Source organism: Oncorhynchus masou, chromosome 26 (assembly GCF_036934945.1).
Source record: "Oncorhynchus masou masou isolate Uvic2021 chromosome 26, UVic_Omas_1.1, whole genome shotgun sequence".
NCBI lineage: Eukaryota > Metazoa > Chordata > Actinopteri > Salmoniformes > Salmonidae > Oncorhynchus > Oncorhynchus masou.
The window spans coordinates 20,945,558-20,963,476 of NC_088237.1; the positions used below are offsets into that span (position 1 = coordinate 20,945,558).

The 17,919-nt window shown below is 43.7% G+C and overlaps 2 protein-coding genes across 2 annotated transcripts in view; one reads left to right on the forward strand and one right to left on the reverse strand.

Annotated features, from left to right (window-relative positions):
* The first annotated feature begins 2,618 nt into the window (after positions 1-2,618).
* On the forward strand, positions 2,619-4,960 carry LOC135515013 (endoplasmic reticulum-Golgi intermediate compartment protein 2-like). Its single transcript, XM_064938805.1, has 4 exons — positions 2,619-2,856; positions 3,497-3,659; positions 3,845-3,885; positions 4,020-4,960. Exons 2-4 carry the CDS (start codon positions 3,548-3,550, stop codon positions 4,089-4,091), a joined length of 225 nt encoding a protein of 74 aa, XP_064794877.1. The 5' UTR covers positions 2,619-2,856; positions 3,497-3,547; the 3' UTR covers positions 4,092-4,960.
* Positions 4,961-5,005: 45 nt separating this feature from the next.
* Positions 5,006-17,919, reverse strand: part of LOC135515012 (fatty acyl-CoA reductase 1-like) — a 69,941-nt gene continuing 57,027 nt past the window's right edge. The window contains exons 6-12 of the mRNA XM_064938804.1: positions 15,340-15,384; positions 15,096-15,214; positions 14,738-14,805; positions 10,888-11,059; positions 10,492-10,621; positions 9,045-9,172; positions 5,006-8,944 (exon numbers count right to left, since the gene is read on the reverse strand). Of these exons, the coding sequence (XP_064794876.1) occupies positions 8,782-8,944; positions 9,045-9,172; positions 10,492-10,621; positions 10,888-11,059; positions 14,738-14,805; positions 15,096-15,214; positions 15,340-15,384 (825 nt within the window). The 3' untranslated portion in view covers positions 5,006-8,781. The remainder of the gene's footprint in view (positions 8,945-9,044; positions 9,173-10,491; positions 10,622-10,887; positions 11,060-14,737; positions 14,806-15,095; positions 15,215-15,339; positions 15,385-17,919) is intronic.

Here is a 17,919-nt window from a genome sequence, read left to right on the forward strand (position 1 = left end):
TTCTCATGACCTACTGATGTGAGCTGTGCATGAGCCCAACAATGCCTCTTAATTAATTATAAAGTCTAAACAGCTGGGGTTACTTCAGTTGAAGAAGCAGTGTGTGTGCCAACATGCAGTCAGAGCAGGCCAATTATAAGGGATGAAAATATGTTCAAATGGAAAACGGAATTGCAATGTATACTTAATGTGTATGTTTAAAGTAAAAGGTATGTTGTAAAAACATTATCACACTAATATATTGTGCAATGATATAGCTAGGTCTAAAATAGTGAAGCTAATACAAACAGTTATCATCCTGTAAACATAAAATAGTTTTGAACTTGTTAAACTGATGCAAAATTTGGACTAATGTCCTACACTTTAGGGAACAAGCTTTGAAAGAAGACAAAGAATGCGGCCTGAGAGTATTTTCACGGTCTCGAGCGCCATCTGGTGCACAATGCGTAAAATTACAATATATTTAGAGCCATTCGCGAGCTCGACAGGTGGCGCTAATGGAAAATGACCATTGACAGTTCCTATCGCCTTGCGGGTGGTCGTGTTGCTAAAACAAGACAGCACCCCGTAAAGGACGCTAGAAGCTAATATATATGTTTTAAAAAAACATATATATTTGTAATAATGACAATTACAACAATACTGAATGAACACTTATTTTAACTTAATATAATACATCAATAAAATAAATTTAGCCTCAAATAAAAAATGAAACATGTTCAATTTTGTTTAAATAATGCAAAAACAATGTGTTGGGAGAAGAAAGTAAAAGTGCAATATGTGCCATGTAAGAAAGCTAATGTTTAAGTTCCTTGCTCAGAACATGAGAACATATGAAAGCTGGTGGTTCCTTTTAACATGAGTCTTCAATATTCCGGGTAAGAAGTTTTAGGTTGTAGTTATTATAGGAATTATATGACTATTTCTCTCTATACCATTTGTATTTCATATACCTCCTCGCCCCTACCTGGGCTCGAACCAGGAATACATCGACAACAGCCACCCTCGAAACAGCGTCACCCATGCAGAGCAAGGGGAACAACCACTCCAAGTCTCAGAGCGAGTGACGTTTGAAACGCTATTAACTAGCTAGCCATTTCACATTGGTTACACCAGCCTAATCTCGGGAGTTGATAGGCTTGAAGTCATAAACTGCTCAATGCTTGAAGCACAACGAAGAGCTGCTGGCAAAACGCACAAAAATGCTGTTTGATTGAATGCTTACGAGCCTGCTGCTGCCTACCACCGCTCAGTCAGACTGCTCTATTAAATCATAGACTTAGTTATGACATAATGACACACAGAAATACGAGCCTTCGGTCATTAATATGGTCGAATCCGGAAATTATCATCTCGAAAACAAGACGTTTATTCTTTCAGTGAAATACGGAACCGTTACGTATTTTATCTAACGGGTGGCATCCATAAGTCTAAATATTCCTGTTACATTGCACAACCTTCAATGTTATGTCATATTTACGTAAATTAGGCGGTCCAAACTGTTGCATATACACTGACTGAGTGCAATGAACCCAAGAGAAGTGACACAATTTCACCTGGTTAATATTGCCTGCTAACCTGGATTTATTTTAGCTAAATATGCAGGTTTATAAATATATACTTCTGTGAATTGATTTTAAGAAAGGCATTGATGTTTATAGTTAGGTACACATTGGAGCAACGATATGCACCGCATCGATTATATGCAACGCAGGACATGCTAGATAAACTAGTAATATCATCAACCATGTGTAGTTAACTAGTGATTATGATTGATTGATTGATTTGTTTTTTATAAAATAAGTTTAACTAGCTAGCAACTTACCTTGGCTTACTGCATTCGCGTAACAGGTGGTTAGAGCGTTGGACTAGTTAACTGTAAGGTTGCAAGATTGAATCCCCTGAGCTGACAAGGTAAAAATCTGTCATTCTGCCCCTGAACAAGGCAGTTAACCCACCGTTCTTAGGCCGTCATTGAAAATAAGAACGTGTTCTTAACTGACTTGCCTAGTTAAATAAAGGTGTAAAAATATTTTTTTAAACGGCCAAATCGGTGCCCAAAAATACAGATTTCCGATTGTTATGAAAACTTGAAATCGCCCCTAATTAATTGGCCATTCCGATTAATCGGTCGACCTCTACTTTCAACCAATTAGCATTCAGGGCCCGAACAACAGGGTTATATTTAAGTGCATGTTGTATGTAAATCATTATTTATGGGTGTAATGGGGGAAAGTTATTTAATACTGCCACAGACTCAGAAGTTCATGGAGTTTGTCTCATATGTTAGAAGATTCCAAGCTCCACAAATTGATGCTGCGAATGATTTATGAGTCTATATGTCTGATGGGAAAAAGGGCACTCAACCTATAGAGCACAGTATATATTTTTTTTAATGAAAATTCTCCTCACGCTTCCAAAACTCTGTCTTTCTCAGGCCTATTCATCATCCTCGTGGCCATGCTCATATAGCAGCTTTTGTAAGCCATGACAGTAGGTTCTCTGTCAGCCTGACCAGGAAGGGTGACACTCATTTGCATAAGTTATTCGTTTTTGACAAGGACAACATTAGTACTGTTCTCTGGTTGCTTACATTGCATCTGCATTTCCATGTTTCAAGTGATAGATAGGAGCAGTATGTATTCTAATGCAGTGCCAAATAACTATTTTCTCAGAATGATTCACTCCCAAATAGAGGTTTTCACTGTTGCAATCCACCTGACTGCATTTGAGCTGGGTTTCATCAATGCATTGCAGCGTACAACTTCTCCCATCGGATAGACCATTTGTCTTTCGGAGAAGAGATCCCCGGCATCATCAATCCTCTGGACAGGATAGAGATAATCACCAGCAACCGTAAGTTACTGCTCCTCCTCACCGAGACCAGGAAGTAAACACATGAATATGTTCTTATCAAACCTCATTCAGCTGTTACTCAATGTGTAGCTTCCAGCCTATTCTGCTCAGCATGGCGTCATGAGTTTGCAGGGAGAACATGTAGCTATTTGTATCCATTTGAAGTGGATTCACTGCAGGCTTGCTTTCATTCACTTGCCGTTCAAAGCAGCCTAGTTTCTCCAGGGGAAAGAACTGAAGCCCCAAATCACCAGTTCTCTGTGACGGAGAGGGTAAGTCCTGATTTAGGCACAGATCTCGTATCAGCCTGTCTTCCCCAAATCCTCATATTAACCATCAGGGGGAGAGGAATTCTATTTAATGTTGACCATGATGGAGGATGCTGCAGTGGGTTCAGATAATGGATCAGTCTCCTCATCCATCCATCCAGTCCATTGAGCTCCCTCTGCTGGCTGCCAAAAGTTACTTCAAGCTCTGCTGTACAACACCACCACCTGAGACAGCCATAGATTTCTCTCTTACAAACACACATTCACATACACAAAGGCTAGATGTTAGAAAGGCTGTGTGTGTGTGTGTGTGTGTGTGTGTGTAAAGGAGAGATGAACCCCCAACCCACTCTACCCACTGTCTGGTCTAGGAGCGGGTGATAAACCATGCGGCGGGCAGCCACGGTGTGTCTGGGATCTTTATGAAGTATGACACCAGCTCTCTGATGGTGACGGTCAGTGAGCAGCACATGCCCCTCTGGCAGTTCCTGGTACGACTCTGTGGCATCATCGGGGGTATCTTCTCCACCACAGGTCCAGACAACACTCACTCTTACCACCCAGTGTCATGGGCAGACCTCATACTGTTCATGTCTCACAAATCATTCCACGGTTGCTTTGCCAGCCTGATACTGTGCCACGTTAGAGAAATGCACCCTGAACATCTTCATTGCTCTTCTCTCTCCCATCTATGGGTTTGTTGGCTTCTGTTTCGACAGTCTGCTGTCGCTTCAAACTAGGCCCATATAAACCCAGAGAGGTGAGCCCAGTCTTCTTTATTGCCACTGAAACTATGTCACAAAATGATGGTAAATCCTTACATGAACCAGGTTCCCTGTGTCTCACTGGTAGTAGTGTATTTACACTGTACCTCTGCATGTTCTCTATTTCCAGGTGGTTCTCCCAGATGCCCATGTGAACAACCGTGCTGCTCCGCTCCTGACACGTACAGGAGTAGCCCTCTGACCTGCGCCCATATCCACAAAGCTCTCTGAGTAGGAGTGCTGAGCTTGGATCAGTTTCACCCTTTTGGATCATAAGATAAGATTATATGGACAGATCCTAGATCAGCATTCCTACTGTGAGACGCTTTGTGGATATGGGACCTGGAGCCTGCTGCTGATTCTGCACCTACTGTTCCTTCACCTGTGGGGGAATCCAGGAAGAGAAGTCTCCAATCACAAGTATGTGGATTGCTGGGAGTTTGGTTTGAACCAAATAAGAGTAAACTGATTAGGATCCGACAATCATAATTGTTCAATTTATTGTTTTGGACAGTATCCTCATGACGACCATTATAATATATTTATATCCTGTAAATATGTATTTTACACTGGAAAATAGAAAGCAGCTAGCAGTTTTATCAGGCTTGTAAAGGTATTGGGATGTTGTCATCTGTAAGTTAGGCTGAATGAAATCTGATCCTCCTATGTTATCATTCATACTATTAACTTGCATGTCATGTTTGTTCTATTTCTATCTATTTGCACTGTTGTTCAGTATCTGCTTCACATCTGTCAATGGGAGATGTCCTATTACATGTGTTTTAGTACACTTCATCACTTCATGTTGTACACTTTACATTCATTTAAATCTCTCTCGTTTGGTATCCCACTATCTTCTGGTGATGGTGCGTGCTCTAAGCCTGCGTTTACACAAGCAGTCCATTTTGGATCTTTTATTCCACTAATTGGTCTTTTGACCAATCACATCACATCTTTTCACATCCAATCTTTTCAGATCTGATTGGGCAAAAGACCAGGTCGTTTTTAAAAAGATCAGAATTGGGCTGCCTGTATATAAACGCAGCCACGGAAGTAGGCTAAATCTATTTTCTACATGAGGCAGCAGTGTATGAAGCAGAATGATTAGCACACTGACCAATTTGTCTTTTGGTTTATTTATGTTTTGCCAAACAAACTTTGTGTTTTCAGAGCAGGAATAGAGGGTCATTTAACATTTGCCAATTACATTTGAAAAAGGAAAATTCAACAAAATAAACAAAGTCGTAAGTGTTGCAGTTCACAGAACACTGCCCAGTTAGCACTGATCTACCTTTTCTGATCTACCCACAGTGCCCTGCTTCCACTATGTATCATAACAAAGACACTGCTTTGTTATCAACATGACAGATGCCAAGATCCATAAAAAGCAAGACATTTTGTTCAACTTCATTGTAGAGGAAAAGCCATTTTCTGTGTTGGGCATGCATTTGGTTCATAGTCCCTTACTGAATTTAGGAAAGGACGGTCACTATTGTTGCAGAGCATTACTGGCTCACATAGAAACATGTTTTTCCAGAGGGAGGATTTGAGGTACATTTAGTCAAGACTTCTACCATTGATACTGTATATAGATGTATCATCTCATTAAAAAATGGACTGCTGCTGTCTGCCACAAGTAACACTTCAGATCTAGTCTGGGGAGCTCTGTGGTAGAGTCAGACTCCTGCAGAATCAACCCTCAAGAATACTACTCGTTTAAGTCGACTAGAAAAATAATATAGAACTATTTACACATCTTCTAAACTTGTTTATATATGATACTGTCACCATCTACAGTGCATTCGGAAAGTATTCAGACCCCTTGACTTTTTCCACACTTTGTTACATTACAGCCTTGTTCTTAAATTGATTAAACTACACACACTACCCCATAATGACAAAGCAAAAACAGGTCTTTATAAATTTGAGCAAATTTATAAAAACTGAAGTATCACATTTACATAAATATTCAGACCCTTTACTCAGTACTTTGTTGAAGCACCTTTGGCAGCGATTACAGCCTTCTTGGGTATGACGCTACAAGCTTGGCACACCTGTATTTGGGAAGCTTCTCCCATTCTGCTCTGCAGATCCTATCAAGCTCTGTCAGGTTGGATGGGGAGCGTTGCTGCACAGCTATTTTCAGGTCTCTCCAGAGATGTTTGATCGGGTTCAAGTCCGGGCTCTGGCTGGGCCACGGACATTTCAGAGACTTGTCCCAAAGCCACTCCTGCATTGTCTTGGCTGTGTGCTTAGGGTCGTTGTCCTGTTGGAAGGTGAACCTTGGCCCCAATCTGATGTTCTGAGCGCTCTGGAGCAGGTTTTTCATCAAGGATCTCTGTACTTCTCCATTCCTCTTTCCTTCTATCCTGACTAGTCTCCCAGTCCCTGCCACTAAAAAACATCCCCACAGCATAATGCTGCCACCACCATGCTTCACCGTAGGGATAGTGCCAGGTTTCCTCCAGACGTGACGATTACTGGGCAGCCAGATCTAGGAAGAGTTTTGGTGCTTCCAAACTTCTTCCATTTAAGAATGATGGAGGCCACTGTGTTCTTGGGGACCTTCAATTGGTACCCTTCCCCAGATCTGTGCCTCAACACAATCCCGTCTCAGAGCTCTACGGACAATTCCTTCGACCTCATGGCTTGGTTTTTGCTCTGACATGCACTGTCAACTGTGGGACCTTTAGACAGTTGTGTGCCTTTCCAAATCATGTCCAATCAATTGAATTTACCACAGGTGGACTCCATGTTGTAGAAACATCTCAAGGATGATCATGGGAAACAGGATGCACCTGAGCTCAATTTTGAGTCTCATAGCAAATGTCTGAATACTTATGTAAATAGGGTATTTCTGTTTTTTATTTAATACATTTTCAAAAATGTCTAAACCTGTTTTCGCTTTGGTATTGTGTGTAGATTGAGGAAAAACATTTATTTAACCAATTTTAGAACAAGGCTGTAATTTAACAAAATTTGGAAAAAGTCAAGGTCTGAATACTTTCCGAATGTGCCGTACCACTTAAGACAAGCCTTAGTTTGACGCAATTATTTATAAAGATGAAAAAATAGTAAACTTAGTTTCCATATAAACTGCTGTACAAAACAGGCAAAAAGTGGACAAACAGTAAAACAAAAAGTGTCTTATGCGTTATGTCAAACATACTGATGTCAATATTGAGTAGTCGTCAACCAGGTCAGATGTTAGTAGTACTACAGGAGCAGTCTTCAGTGGTCAAGATTTAGGGCTCCATTCAATCCGCATCACATAAGTTCAGCTTTACAGCATGATTGAAACAAGGGGAATGTTCCTGCTTTTGCAGACTGCATTCACGGTAAAAGCTGCATGTTTTGGCTCAATTGGAAATGACCTTTTCAATTTATATCGCAGAGTCTGTAGCGCTTCAACTTCACAGATTGAATAGAGCCCTTAATGTGATCAACACTGAAGTTACTCTCGGATATCCTTAGCTGGTCTCGCTACAGAGTACAGGTTCCCAAATATTCTGTCAGTACAAACCAATACAAGGTAAAAACACATCGCCCATGGAAGAAGAGAGGTCATGGATATCTCAGGATTCACACATTAAGAGTCAATGTACAGAAATTGTCTTTCAGTGGAGGCCTGACATATAGTATTTCAAAAATCCTCTATTCCAAGACATTGTATCTGGGTTGGGGAGGACGTAAACTATGAATAAAAACGTGGGGAGAGTATACAATGGGTTTATTGTTGCATATGTAATCTGTCGCTTTAAGAAAAGCCATAGTTAGAAAATAAAAACACTTAGTGGTTTTACTGTATGACGTAAAACAGGGTCAGAAGGGACAGTGTCTGGTTGAGGAGTGGGGTTATGTGCTGCTGGAGGTCTGAGGAGTGAGGTCTGGGTGAGGAGTGGGGTTGGGTGCTGCTGGAGGTCTGAGGGGTGAGGTCTGGGTGAGGAGTGGGGTTGGGTGCTGCTGGAGGTCTGAGGGGTGTGGTCTGGTTGAGGAGTGGGGTTGTGTGCCGCTGGAGGTCTGAGGGGTGTGGTCTGGTTGAGGAGTGGGGCTGTGTGCCGCTGGAGGTCTGAGGGGTGTGGTCTGGTTGAGGAGTGGGGTTGTGTGCCGCTGGAGGTCTGAGTGGTGTGGTCTGGTTGAGGAGTGGGGTTGTGTGCCGCTGGAGGTCTGAGGGGTGTGGTCTGGTTGAGGAGTGGGGTTGTGTGCCGCTGGAGGTCTGAGGGGTGTGGTCTGGTTGAGGAGTGGGGTTGTGTGCTGCTGGTCTGAGGGGTGTGGTCTGGTTGAGGAGTGGGGTTGTGTGCTGCTGGTCTGAGGGGTGTGGTCTGGTTGAGGAGTGGGGTTGTGTGCTGCTGGTCTGAGGGGTGTGGTCTGGTTGAGGAGTGGGGTTGTGTGCTGCTGGTCTGAGGGGTCTGGTTGAGGAGTGGGGTTGTGTGCTACTGGAGGTCTGAGGGGTGAGGTCTGGTTGAGGAGTGGGGTTGTGTGCTGCTGGTCTGAGGGATGTGGTCTGGTTGAGGAGTGGGGTTGTGTGCTGCTGGAGGTCTGAGGAGTGAGGTCTGTTTGAGGAGTGGGGTTGTGTGCTGCTGGAGGTCTGAGGGGTGAGGTCTGGGTGAGGAGTGGGGTTGGGTGCTGCTGGTCTGAGGGGTGAGGTCTGGTTGAGGAGTGGGGTTGGGTGCTGCTGGAGGTCTGAGGGGTGAGGTCTGGTTGAGGAGTGGGGTTGGGTGCTGCTGGAGGTCTGAGGGGTGAGGTCTGGTTGAGGAGTGGGGTTGGGTGCTGCTGGTCTGAGGGGTGAGGTCTGGTTGAGGAGTGGGGTTGGATGCTGCTGGAGGTCTGAGGGGTGTGGTCTGGTTGAGGAGGCGAGCAGGGCGTTCAGCTGGTCAATGGTCAGTTGGTCATCAGTTGGTGAGTGTGCTGGAGGCCCTGAAGTAAGAGAGGAACTTGAAGCAGAGGCTGACCACAAAGTACCAGATGTTCCTAGCCATCTGGGAGCGGGCGATGAACACCCTCCAGATGAAGACCAGCAGTAGAGTGTTGAATGTGTAGCGGATGTTCCTCAGCCTGAGGGATGGAGGGAGTTGGAAGTACACACTGTCATTTACATCCTCCTTCAAAATAAGACAGGAGCAAACACAGTCAGCCCTGTAAGTAGTCTACTCACTTCCTGAGGTGTTGCCTGGCTGCAGGGATGTCGGACATGTCTTCATTCAGAACGTACTTCTTGGTGCCGATGCAGTAGTTCTCTATGTACTCTGGCCAGTTCAGCTGACGCACGTCAAAGTTGAATGTCTGGGAGAGAGTGTGCAGTAAGACATGGCTATTATGGTCACATTCTGTCGATTATGAAAACTTTTGGGATATCTATAATTTAACCTTCTGAAATTGAATGATGTAAGTATTTTATTTTACCTTTATTTAACTAGGCAAGTCAGTTAAGAACAAATTCTTACTTTCAATGACGGCCTAAGAACAGTGGGTTAACTGCCTTGTTCAGGGGCAGAACGACAGATTTTTACCTTGTCAGCTCAGGGATTTGATCTTGCAACCTTTCAGTTCCTAGTCCAACGCTCTAACCACTAGGCTATGCTGCCTTATTAGTGACCTGTTGTCTTGAAATCAATAAAGCTGTTTGTTTGAGCTGAAATGATGGCTTGGTGGCATTACTAGGTGAAATACATACCATATTGACTATATACATCAACATGCAGAGATAGTGTGTGCATAGAGGATGGATGCTGAGTGACTATATACATCAACATGCAGAGATAGTGTGTGCATAGAGGATGGATGCTGAGTGACTATATACATCAACATGCAGAGATAGTGTGTGCATAGAGGATGGATGCTGAGTGACTATATACATCAACATGCGGAGATACATCATAGAGGATGGATGCATGACTATATACATCAACATGCGGAGATACAGTGTGTGCATAGAGGATGGATGCTGAGTGACTATATACATCAACATGCAGAGATAGTGTGTGCATAGAGGATGGATGCTGAGTAACTATATACATCAACATGCAGAGATAGTGTGTGCATAGAGGATGGATGCTGAGTGACTATATACATCAACATGCAGAGATAGTGTGTGCATAGAAGATGGATGCTGAGTGACTATATACATCAACATGCAGAGATAGTGTGTGCATAGAGGATGGATGCTGAGTGACTATATACATCAACATGCAGAGATAGTGTGTGCATAGAGGATGGATGCTATATACATCAACATGCAGAGATAGTGTGTGAGGATGGATGCTGAGTGACTATATACATCAACATGCAGAGAGTGTGTGCATAGAGGATGGATGCTGAGTGACTATATACATCAACATGCAGAGATAGCATAGAGGATGGATGCTGAGTGACTATATACATCAACATGCGGAGATACAGTGTGTGCATAGAGGATGGATACTGAGTGACTATATACATCAACATGCAGAGATAGTGTGTGCATAGAGGATGGATGCTGAGTGACTATATACATCAACATGCGGAGATACAGTGTGTGCATAGAGGATGGATACTGAGTGACTATATACATCAACATGCAGAGATAGTGTGTGCATAGAGGATGGATGCTGAGTCTACTGTACCTTCCTGTCCTCGGGGCTGAGGTGGCTCATCAGCATGTTCATGTTCTCTGAGTTCCACTCCCAGTCCTGACTGCTGAAGTACTCCAGCAGGCCGATGGCCTTGTGCAGCCGGTTGAAGATACGCATCATCCTACACAGAGAGAGAGGAATGGAGGATCGCAGTCCAAATGTACTGCATGCATATTCTACACAATTGTAATGTTCGTTTCACTGAAGACTTCATTAAAGATCACTTGTATGCAGCAAACACTGATTTCTTTATGATTACAGATCATTTGATCTATTTTTTACATCACAATGTGTTGATTGGGTTGAAAACAAGTAGGTAGTTCAATTTTCATAGACCGAACAATGGTCTAGTGACAATGCTGATTGTCAGGACATTAGTAATATTACTGGGGCTTCTGTCCAGACAGTCTCAGGTAGAGGTCGTAGATGAGGGCAGGGAACTTGTGGCTGACCAGGACCCAATACTGGTTCATCAGGTAGTTGGAGGTGATGTTGGCGTTGGGCCTTCTGAAAGCCTGCTCCAGAGGGTTCCTCTTGAAGCTGGACATCACATGGTGCTCTGAGAGAGAATACAAAGGAGTTAAAAATCTGAAGGAACCTTAGGGATGTCAGATCCAAGCCAATCTTACAGCTCTATTCTGTTGTGGCATTTTAAGGGGTGTAACGTTACGGAAGTACCTCTCACATTTTCCTCAGCCACTATATTAGAGAATTGGGTTGTATCCAAGGGTGTGGTTTTCTGTTGCACTAATGACTTCATTCACAGCAGCTGCACACCTTCCCCACCTGGCTGCAATCAAGGCAGCTCAGACCAAGGTAAAACTGCTGGGGGAACTGCTAGTGAAAGAACCAGTGGGGCGTACTGGTGTGAATTTGTTCCTCGTGACCCACCAGCCTCTATAAAGAAGTGAACAGCCTTACGAGGGTAGCTCTCTCCTGTGTAGAAGATTATCTGGGGTAAGCCCGAGGGTAGCTCTCTCCTGTGTAGAAGATTATCTGGGGTAAGCCCGAGGGTAGCTCTCTCCTGTGTAGAAGATTATCTGGGGTAAGCCCGAGGGTAGCTCTCTCCTGTGTAGAAGATTATCTGGGGTAAGCCCGAGGGTAGCTCTCTCCTGTGTAGAAGATTATCTGGGGTAAGCCCGAGGGTAGCTCTCTCCTGTGTAGAAGATTATCTGGGGTAAGCCCGAGGGTAGCTCTCTCCTGTGTAGAAGATTATCTGGGGTAAGCCCGAGGGTAGCTCTCTCCTGTGTAGAAGATTATCTGGGGTAATCCTGAGGGTAGCTCTCTCCTGTGTAGAAGACTATCTGGGGTAAGCCCGAGGGTAGCTCTCTCCTGTGTAGAAGATTATCTGGGGTAAGCCCGAGGGTAGCTCTCTCCTGTTGAGCTGTAGTTTTGTCATTTTGAGGCTTTCCCATGTAATTTATTCCCTATAACTGTTTTAGTGCTTTTGTTTTCAAGTTGATCTCATCACTTTTGAGAGCCAAGTGGAGGAAGAAGCGCACACTGAAGCAGTGGAAAATGAGGCAGAGGTCCAAGTAGACTGGGCCCATCCCCTACAGCTGTGATACCCCTCTAAGACCACTCTGGTGATTGAAGCCTGCGGTCCATGATGTGCAAAGAGCTGAACCAAAGTTGTCTGATGCCAACCTCATTGGAGTAAAGGACAGATCCTGGCTACCCAGCCCTCTACTATGCTAATTGGGCTGGCCAGCAACGACTACTGGAGAAAGGCGAGGAAGACATCTCATACTAAATGTTTTGAATTTACGTACAGTATAATACAAAATGCTCTGAGACCACGTGCCACACTACATATGACCCTTCGAGGAATCAAAGCCACACCCCTGATGTTGCACCGTGCTCCAGCACATTTCTGTGGATCAACTCTGTCATTAATTGTATATTTTTTTTATTAACTCTAAGTAGAACAATAGCCAACAAATCATGATCAGCTTGAATCCTATGTGCCATTTAAAGGGAGAACATGCTGTGTTTACCGTGAACACTGCCTTTACAGGGTGCATAGCTGACAAAGGGTGATGTTATTGAATCCCGGCCAGAGGGGCTATTCTCCAGCCCCACTAACAAGATTTGAAAGATGGTTTTGGTGTTGAGGGTGAGTGTTCTCTGCTAGGGAAAGGTAACACAAATAAAATTTTTTTGAAAAAAGGCATCAGCAAGATTAGAACCTGTGACCTTTTGGTCCCTATCCAGCAGCACCCTTGTTTTTTCAAGTATTTAATGCTGTTCAGTCAAAGCAAACAAAGTAGATTAGAAATGTAATTCGTGAAAATGTTTGGTAAGGAAAACAAGTCACAGCCAGGATTCGAACTGGCAATGCACTCCATCCACCTCCAACCTATCTCCCTGAAAGCATTTATTTGATTTGACTCATCTGTAAACTCCACACACTGACATGTTAGTCTAACTCAGAGCTTTTCATCCAACCAATCACATTTGTTCTGCCCTAGAAAGTGGAGCTTCCATCAGCACAAGATTGAGGCCGGGGATCAATTCGTGGTGCTGTTAAATGGTACATTGTCTAGTTACCCTGTTCTATAACAAGCCTTGGATTGAATCCCAGCCTGAATGAGAAACTCCTGAGCACTATTCCAGGGCTCCTTCTTTGATTCCTTGGGAGATTCTCTATTGCACAAAATTCCGGCCTTTCCTCGACGCCTCTGTCCTCCTCTCAGTGGTAAGTGGTCATGGAGTGTTAATTCGTTAGTAAGCTATCAGAGGAGTGTCATCCACTCCTCGATAGCCTCCTCTCGCCAAGGATAATCATGTGCTTCCTCATGGCTGCTAGCGCCGAAGTGTTTTAAAATTTTCCACACCCCCTTTGAATCAGCTGTTTTCTCAAAGGAGACAACCATGCACACATTTAAAACGATACTCTACGTATCCTTTTATCTATAGAATGTATTGCACAAGTAGCTATATTAGTTTTTATCACTTTGTATTTTGTGATTCCTCCTCTGTAAACATCATTTTCCTGATGACGAGCGAGTGAATTACCGTCTCATTTCTTGCAAGAGCATTTCCCGCCACGTTCCCTCTCCTTACCGCTCCTCAATTATATTGACCTTTTTCAAAACGGGGTGAGAAGCGGACAGTGGAGAGAAGGCGACCAAAACCAATTAAGATACCAGAATTTTGATAACCTATCCAGCCAGCAAACCTCCAACTTCCCTAAACAGCCCCATGGGTCCCCTAGACCCAGTTTGATTAGCTTAATTCTTAGCTCTTATGTGTTCCGGTAGATTAGTGCCCGCTATCCCAGGTTTATAACAGCGAGGCAGAGTGATGAGCCCTAATCCCTCTGCCAGCCATCTGATGGCAGATTCACTAATCTGAGAGCATAGGGACCCTGGCTGTCGCCCGCTACCACGCTAATCTGAGCCTGACAGATACCCGGCCCGCATGGACCTTTTCCTCTCAGTGGTCCACTGGGATGTACAGTAGATGATGGGCCGGGAGGTGAGCTGCCACCACAACCAAAATGCTGGTGGGGTGATGATTTCATGATGACATGATGCCTCTACTTGTTATTGTTTGGGCAACTGTGCTTTACTGCTGATGGGAGTTGTCATCTGGGCAGATCCACAGTGGTGAGGTCAAACAGTTGTACACAGTGTGGGGGTTCAGTAATGTTCTACTAGCTGCCAGAAGGTGGCAGTAGACCCTCGCCACTGTCAAATCCCTGGGCATCTAATTATGACACAGATCATTTATCCACCTGCTTCTCACTGCTACACCATTCAAACTGATTTAGGAGAACCAGGACTGACAGACAACCCAACGTTTCATATCCCCGGTGGGAATGTTTGCATAGTTTCATAGTGACAACACCATCAACCAAATGGATCACTAGTCACTTTAAAATGTTTACATATCTTGCATTTCTCATCTCATACCATCTATTGCATCTTGCCTATGCAGCTCGGCCATATATTTATTGTCCTATTCCATTCCTTACTTAGATTTGTGTGTATTAGGTAGTTGCTGTGGAATTGTTAGATATTGCTGCACTGTTGGAACTAGAAGCACAAGCAATTCGCAACACTCGCAATAACATCTTAACCATGTGTATGTGACCAATAAAATGTGATTTGATCAAGATTTCAACTGCTGAAGTACATTGATTTATGACGACAGAAGACATAGTGGCAGATGAGCAAGCACTGGTTATGTGACTGTAATAGGCATACAGACAGACTGACTGACAGATACCTACCGATCTCTCCCCAGTGGAAAGGGTTGATGCCACCTGTAGTGCAGTTGTAAACCAGGGCTGCTTTGGGTCTGCGAGGGAGCAGAGAGAGGAGGTCAGGGGGGTCAAGTGTTAAAGGGATCAAAGGGGAGGGTCCATTAGGAAACATCTCTAAAATGAGCCCACAAACACAAAATCACATCAATTGAAAACACTGGGCTTCCTCATCAGTCAATGGTGTAGTGCTGGGGAGATGTTTTACAACAAACTGGGCTAAGGTAGGTTTACAGGAGGTCTTTCTGCAGGTCAATATGGGGGTGTCTGTTTGTGTGGGTTAAACCATAGAGTCATTGGCCATATTCCACCTGGGGGGAAAGTTAACCTGTGCACTGCCGTGTACCAGCCAGCGGCCAGGGTCAGGTTGATGACCACGTCCACAGGGATGAGGTCCGCCACCGCATCATTGTTGGCTCTCATGGTGCGCAGGATGCCCTTCCCCGCCTGATCAGACAGGACACAGGGTTACCACCACATCTCATCATCGATCATTGTTTAAACTAGTGGCATCAAAATGAGCAAACTTACTATCTGAAAAATACAACTAATAAGTAGATGTTGGTACTTACAGCGATGAAGACTCCGCTTGGTCCATTGAAGTTGTCGATCCAACCCTGAGACAGAAGAACAGGGATGGAATAAATTTGTGTAATGAGAGATTAGGGCTCTATTCAATCCGTACAGAATTTTTTAATCCATTATTTAAATTGAAAGACAATGTTCCAGCGTAAGCGGACACGGTACATGCTGCATATGTCTGCTCAATCGGGAAATGACCTAAAAATGTATATCTCACAATCTGGAATGCTTCAGCGATGCAGACTTCATAGAGACGTAGGTGGAAGAGAACCCTAAATACCCCCCTTAAAACTGGAATCCTTAGTTGCTACATCTATTTTTGGACTTATAAATTAATGATATATACCCATTGATTGTTGAAGAATATAACTTATAAATGCCTCGTGAGCTTAGTTCAGCTGTCATACCCCATCAGAACCAAAAATACAAGCTTATTCTACTTTAATGGTTGTAAATATAAACAAACACTGTATAGCCTAACAAGATGGTTAAAACTATACATTTTATATAATGGATGGTTAGTCCTTGCATCCATAGCTCTGTCTATGAATTTGAGAGTGGTTACATTTCTCCAGGCCCATTTTTTTTTTAACCAGGCAAGTCCGTTTAAGAACAAATTCATATTTGCAATGACGGCCTAGGAACAGTGAGTTAACTGCCTTGTTCAGGGGCAGAAGGACAGATGTTTACCTTGTCAGCTCAGGGATTCGCTCTAACCACTAGGCTACCTGCCTCAGCTTTTTAACAAAACACAGGCGGTGTTTCCGCTTTGTTACCGTTTCAATTAGGAATTCTAGCTTCAAGCAGCACTATAACATTGCTGCAACATCATCAAGTTACAAATAGCCTCCTAAGAGCAACATCAATTAGATTGTTGTGTATCTGCTGAGTTAGCATTCCAGTGGTGTGCTAGGCTAGCTAGCTACCTATGGAGAGTGAGACTGGGATAGGGAGAGTAACAGTCTCCACATCAATTAGATTGTTGTGTATCTGCTGAGTTAGCATTCCAGTGGTGTGCTAGGCTAGCTAGCTACCTATGGAGAGTGAGACTGGGATAGGGAGAGTAACAGTGTCCACATCAATTAGATTGTTGTGTATCTGCTGAGTTAGCATTCCAGTGGTGTGCTAGGCTAGCTAGCTACCTATGGAGAGTGAAACTGGGATAGGGAGAGTAACAGTGTCCACATCAATTAGATTGTTGTGTATCTGCTGAATTAGCATTCCAGTGGTGTGCTAGGCTAGCTAGCTAGCTACCTATGGAGAGTGAGACTGAGATAGGGAGAGTAACAGTGTCCACATCAATTAGCCCTCCGGTAATACATTGGTAATAGACTGGGCTTATTTGTGTGGGTCTGGCTGTGGCTTGTCCCTACTGGGTAAGGCTACATGGTCTGGTGCAGACAGACAGTCAGACAAATAGGAGTCCTTATCACACCGTCCCAGACACAATTTCTGCAGGTATACATCTTTGACCTCATTGAGGGATCGCCTGTGACATTTTAACACTTAACGAAGTTCTGAGGACATGGAGATTGAAGTTCATCACACACACACACCCTCCTCCCGTCGCTCCCACTGTCTCGAGCTAACTGCGCAATAAACTTGTAAAGCGTGATCTTTTGGCTGTTTTTCTGCCAGGCCTGGATCCTGCTCTGTTGAAACGTTACAGCCCCAGAAAACTAAATGCAGCCCTGGGGCTGTATAGTCGTTTTCTGTGAATATACTTAGTGCTGTTTAAAAGTGTATTATACTCTATTGAAAACTCTGAAAGTGTGAATTTTTTCGTCTTCTAGATTTTTGATCTCTTTCTGTGTGAATTCATGGAGCCTCAGACATTCAAATAATATTCCAGTGGGAAAATAAAGTAAGCATGTCACCTGAATTTGCGGGAAAGAACTTTGACGAATATTATAATCACAAAAATGATGAAATGTTGAACACCATCCTCCCATTGCTCCTCCAAAATTTTAAGCAGCAATTAAGTCTGCATTTATATTTTAAACGCTTTAATATGTCCATCTGCCGCTATGCTAAGTGAGATTAAAATGCTAAACGCTGTGGAATCCTTACGCTAAAATGTTATCCTACACTACAACAGCCGGACAGAATAGAAAATAAAAAGCAGCTTACTCATGAAAGTACCATCACCCTGTACATCCAGAAGAGGACTGGCCACCCCTCGGAAGCTGGTTCTTATCTAGCTTTCTCCCTAGGTTCCTGCCTTTCTAGGGACAACTGCTGATGTCAAAATACCTTTAGAAAATATATTATATTGATTGATTGATTGTTTGATTACTGCACCCACGGAACTTTCAGTGTGGCCTTTCCATGAACCTACAGTTGTTTTTCAGTGACCTTCTATCTAGTAGGAGACACTCATAGGCTCTCCGGTTTCAGCACTGGCAGTACCCCTCACTTTCCCCATCGCCCCTTCCTTGCCCCCCTCACAATGCCTACCCAGCTGTTGGGGTCAAGGACACTCCTCTTCAAGTCCTGGAATCCAGCCCAGCCAGACTTTCTGAACCATTAGAACTGTCCTGGTCCAACCCTAATGCAACCTTTACTCAGCA

Excerpts from the sequence above, each read along its gene's own strand:
- LOC135515013 (XM_064938805.1), top strand. The coding sequence starts at position 3,548 with ATGAAGTATGACACCAGCTCTCTGATGGTGACGGTCAGTGAGCAGCAC. Across the intron at positions 3,660-3,844 it reads GGGTATCTTCTCCACCACAG|TCTGCTGTCGCTTCAAACTA; the intron begins GTCCAGACAACA and ends CTGTTTCGACAG. Across the intron at positions 3,886-4,019 it reads GCCCATATAAACCCAGAGAG|GTGGTTCTCCCAGATGCCCA; the intron begins GTGAGCCCAGTC and ends CTCTATTTCCAG.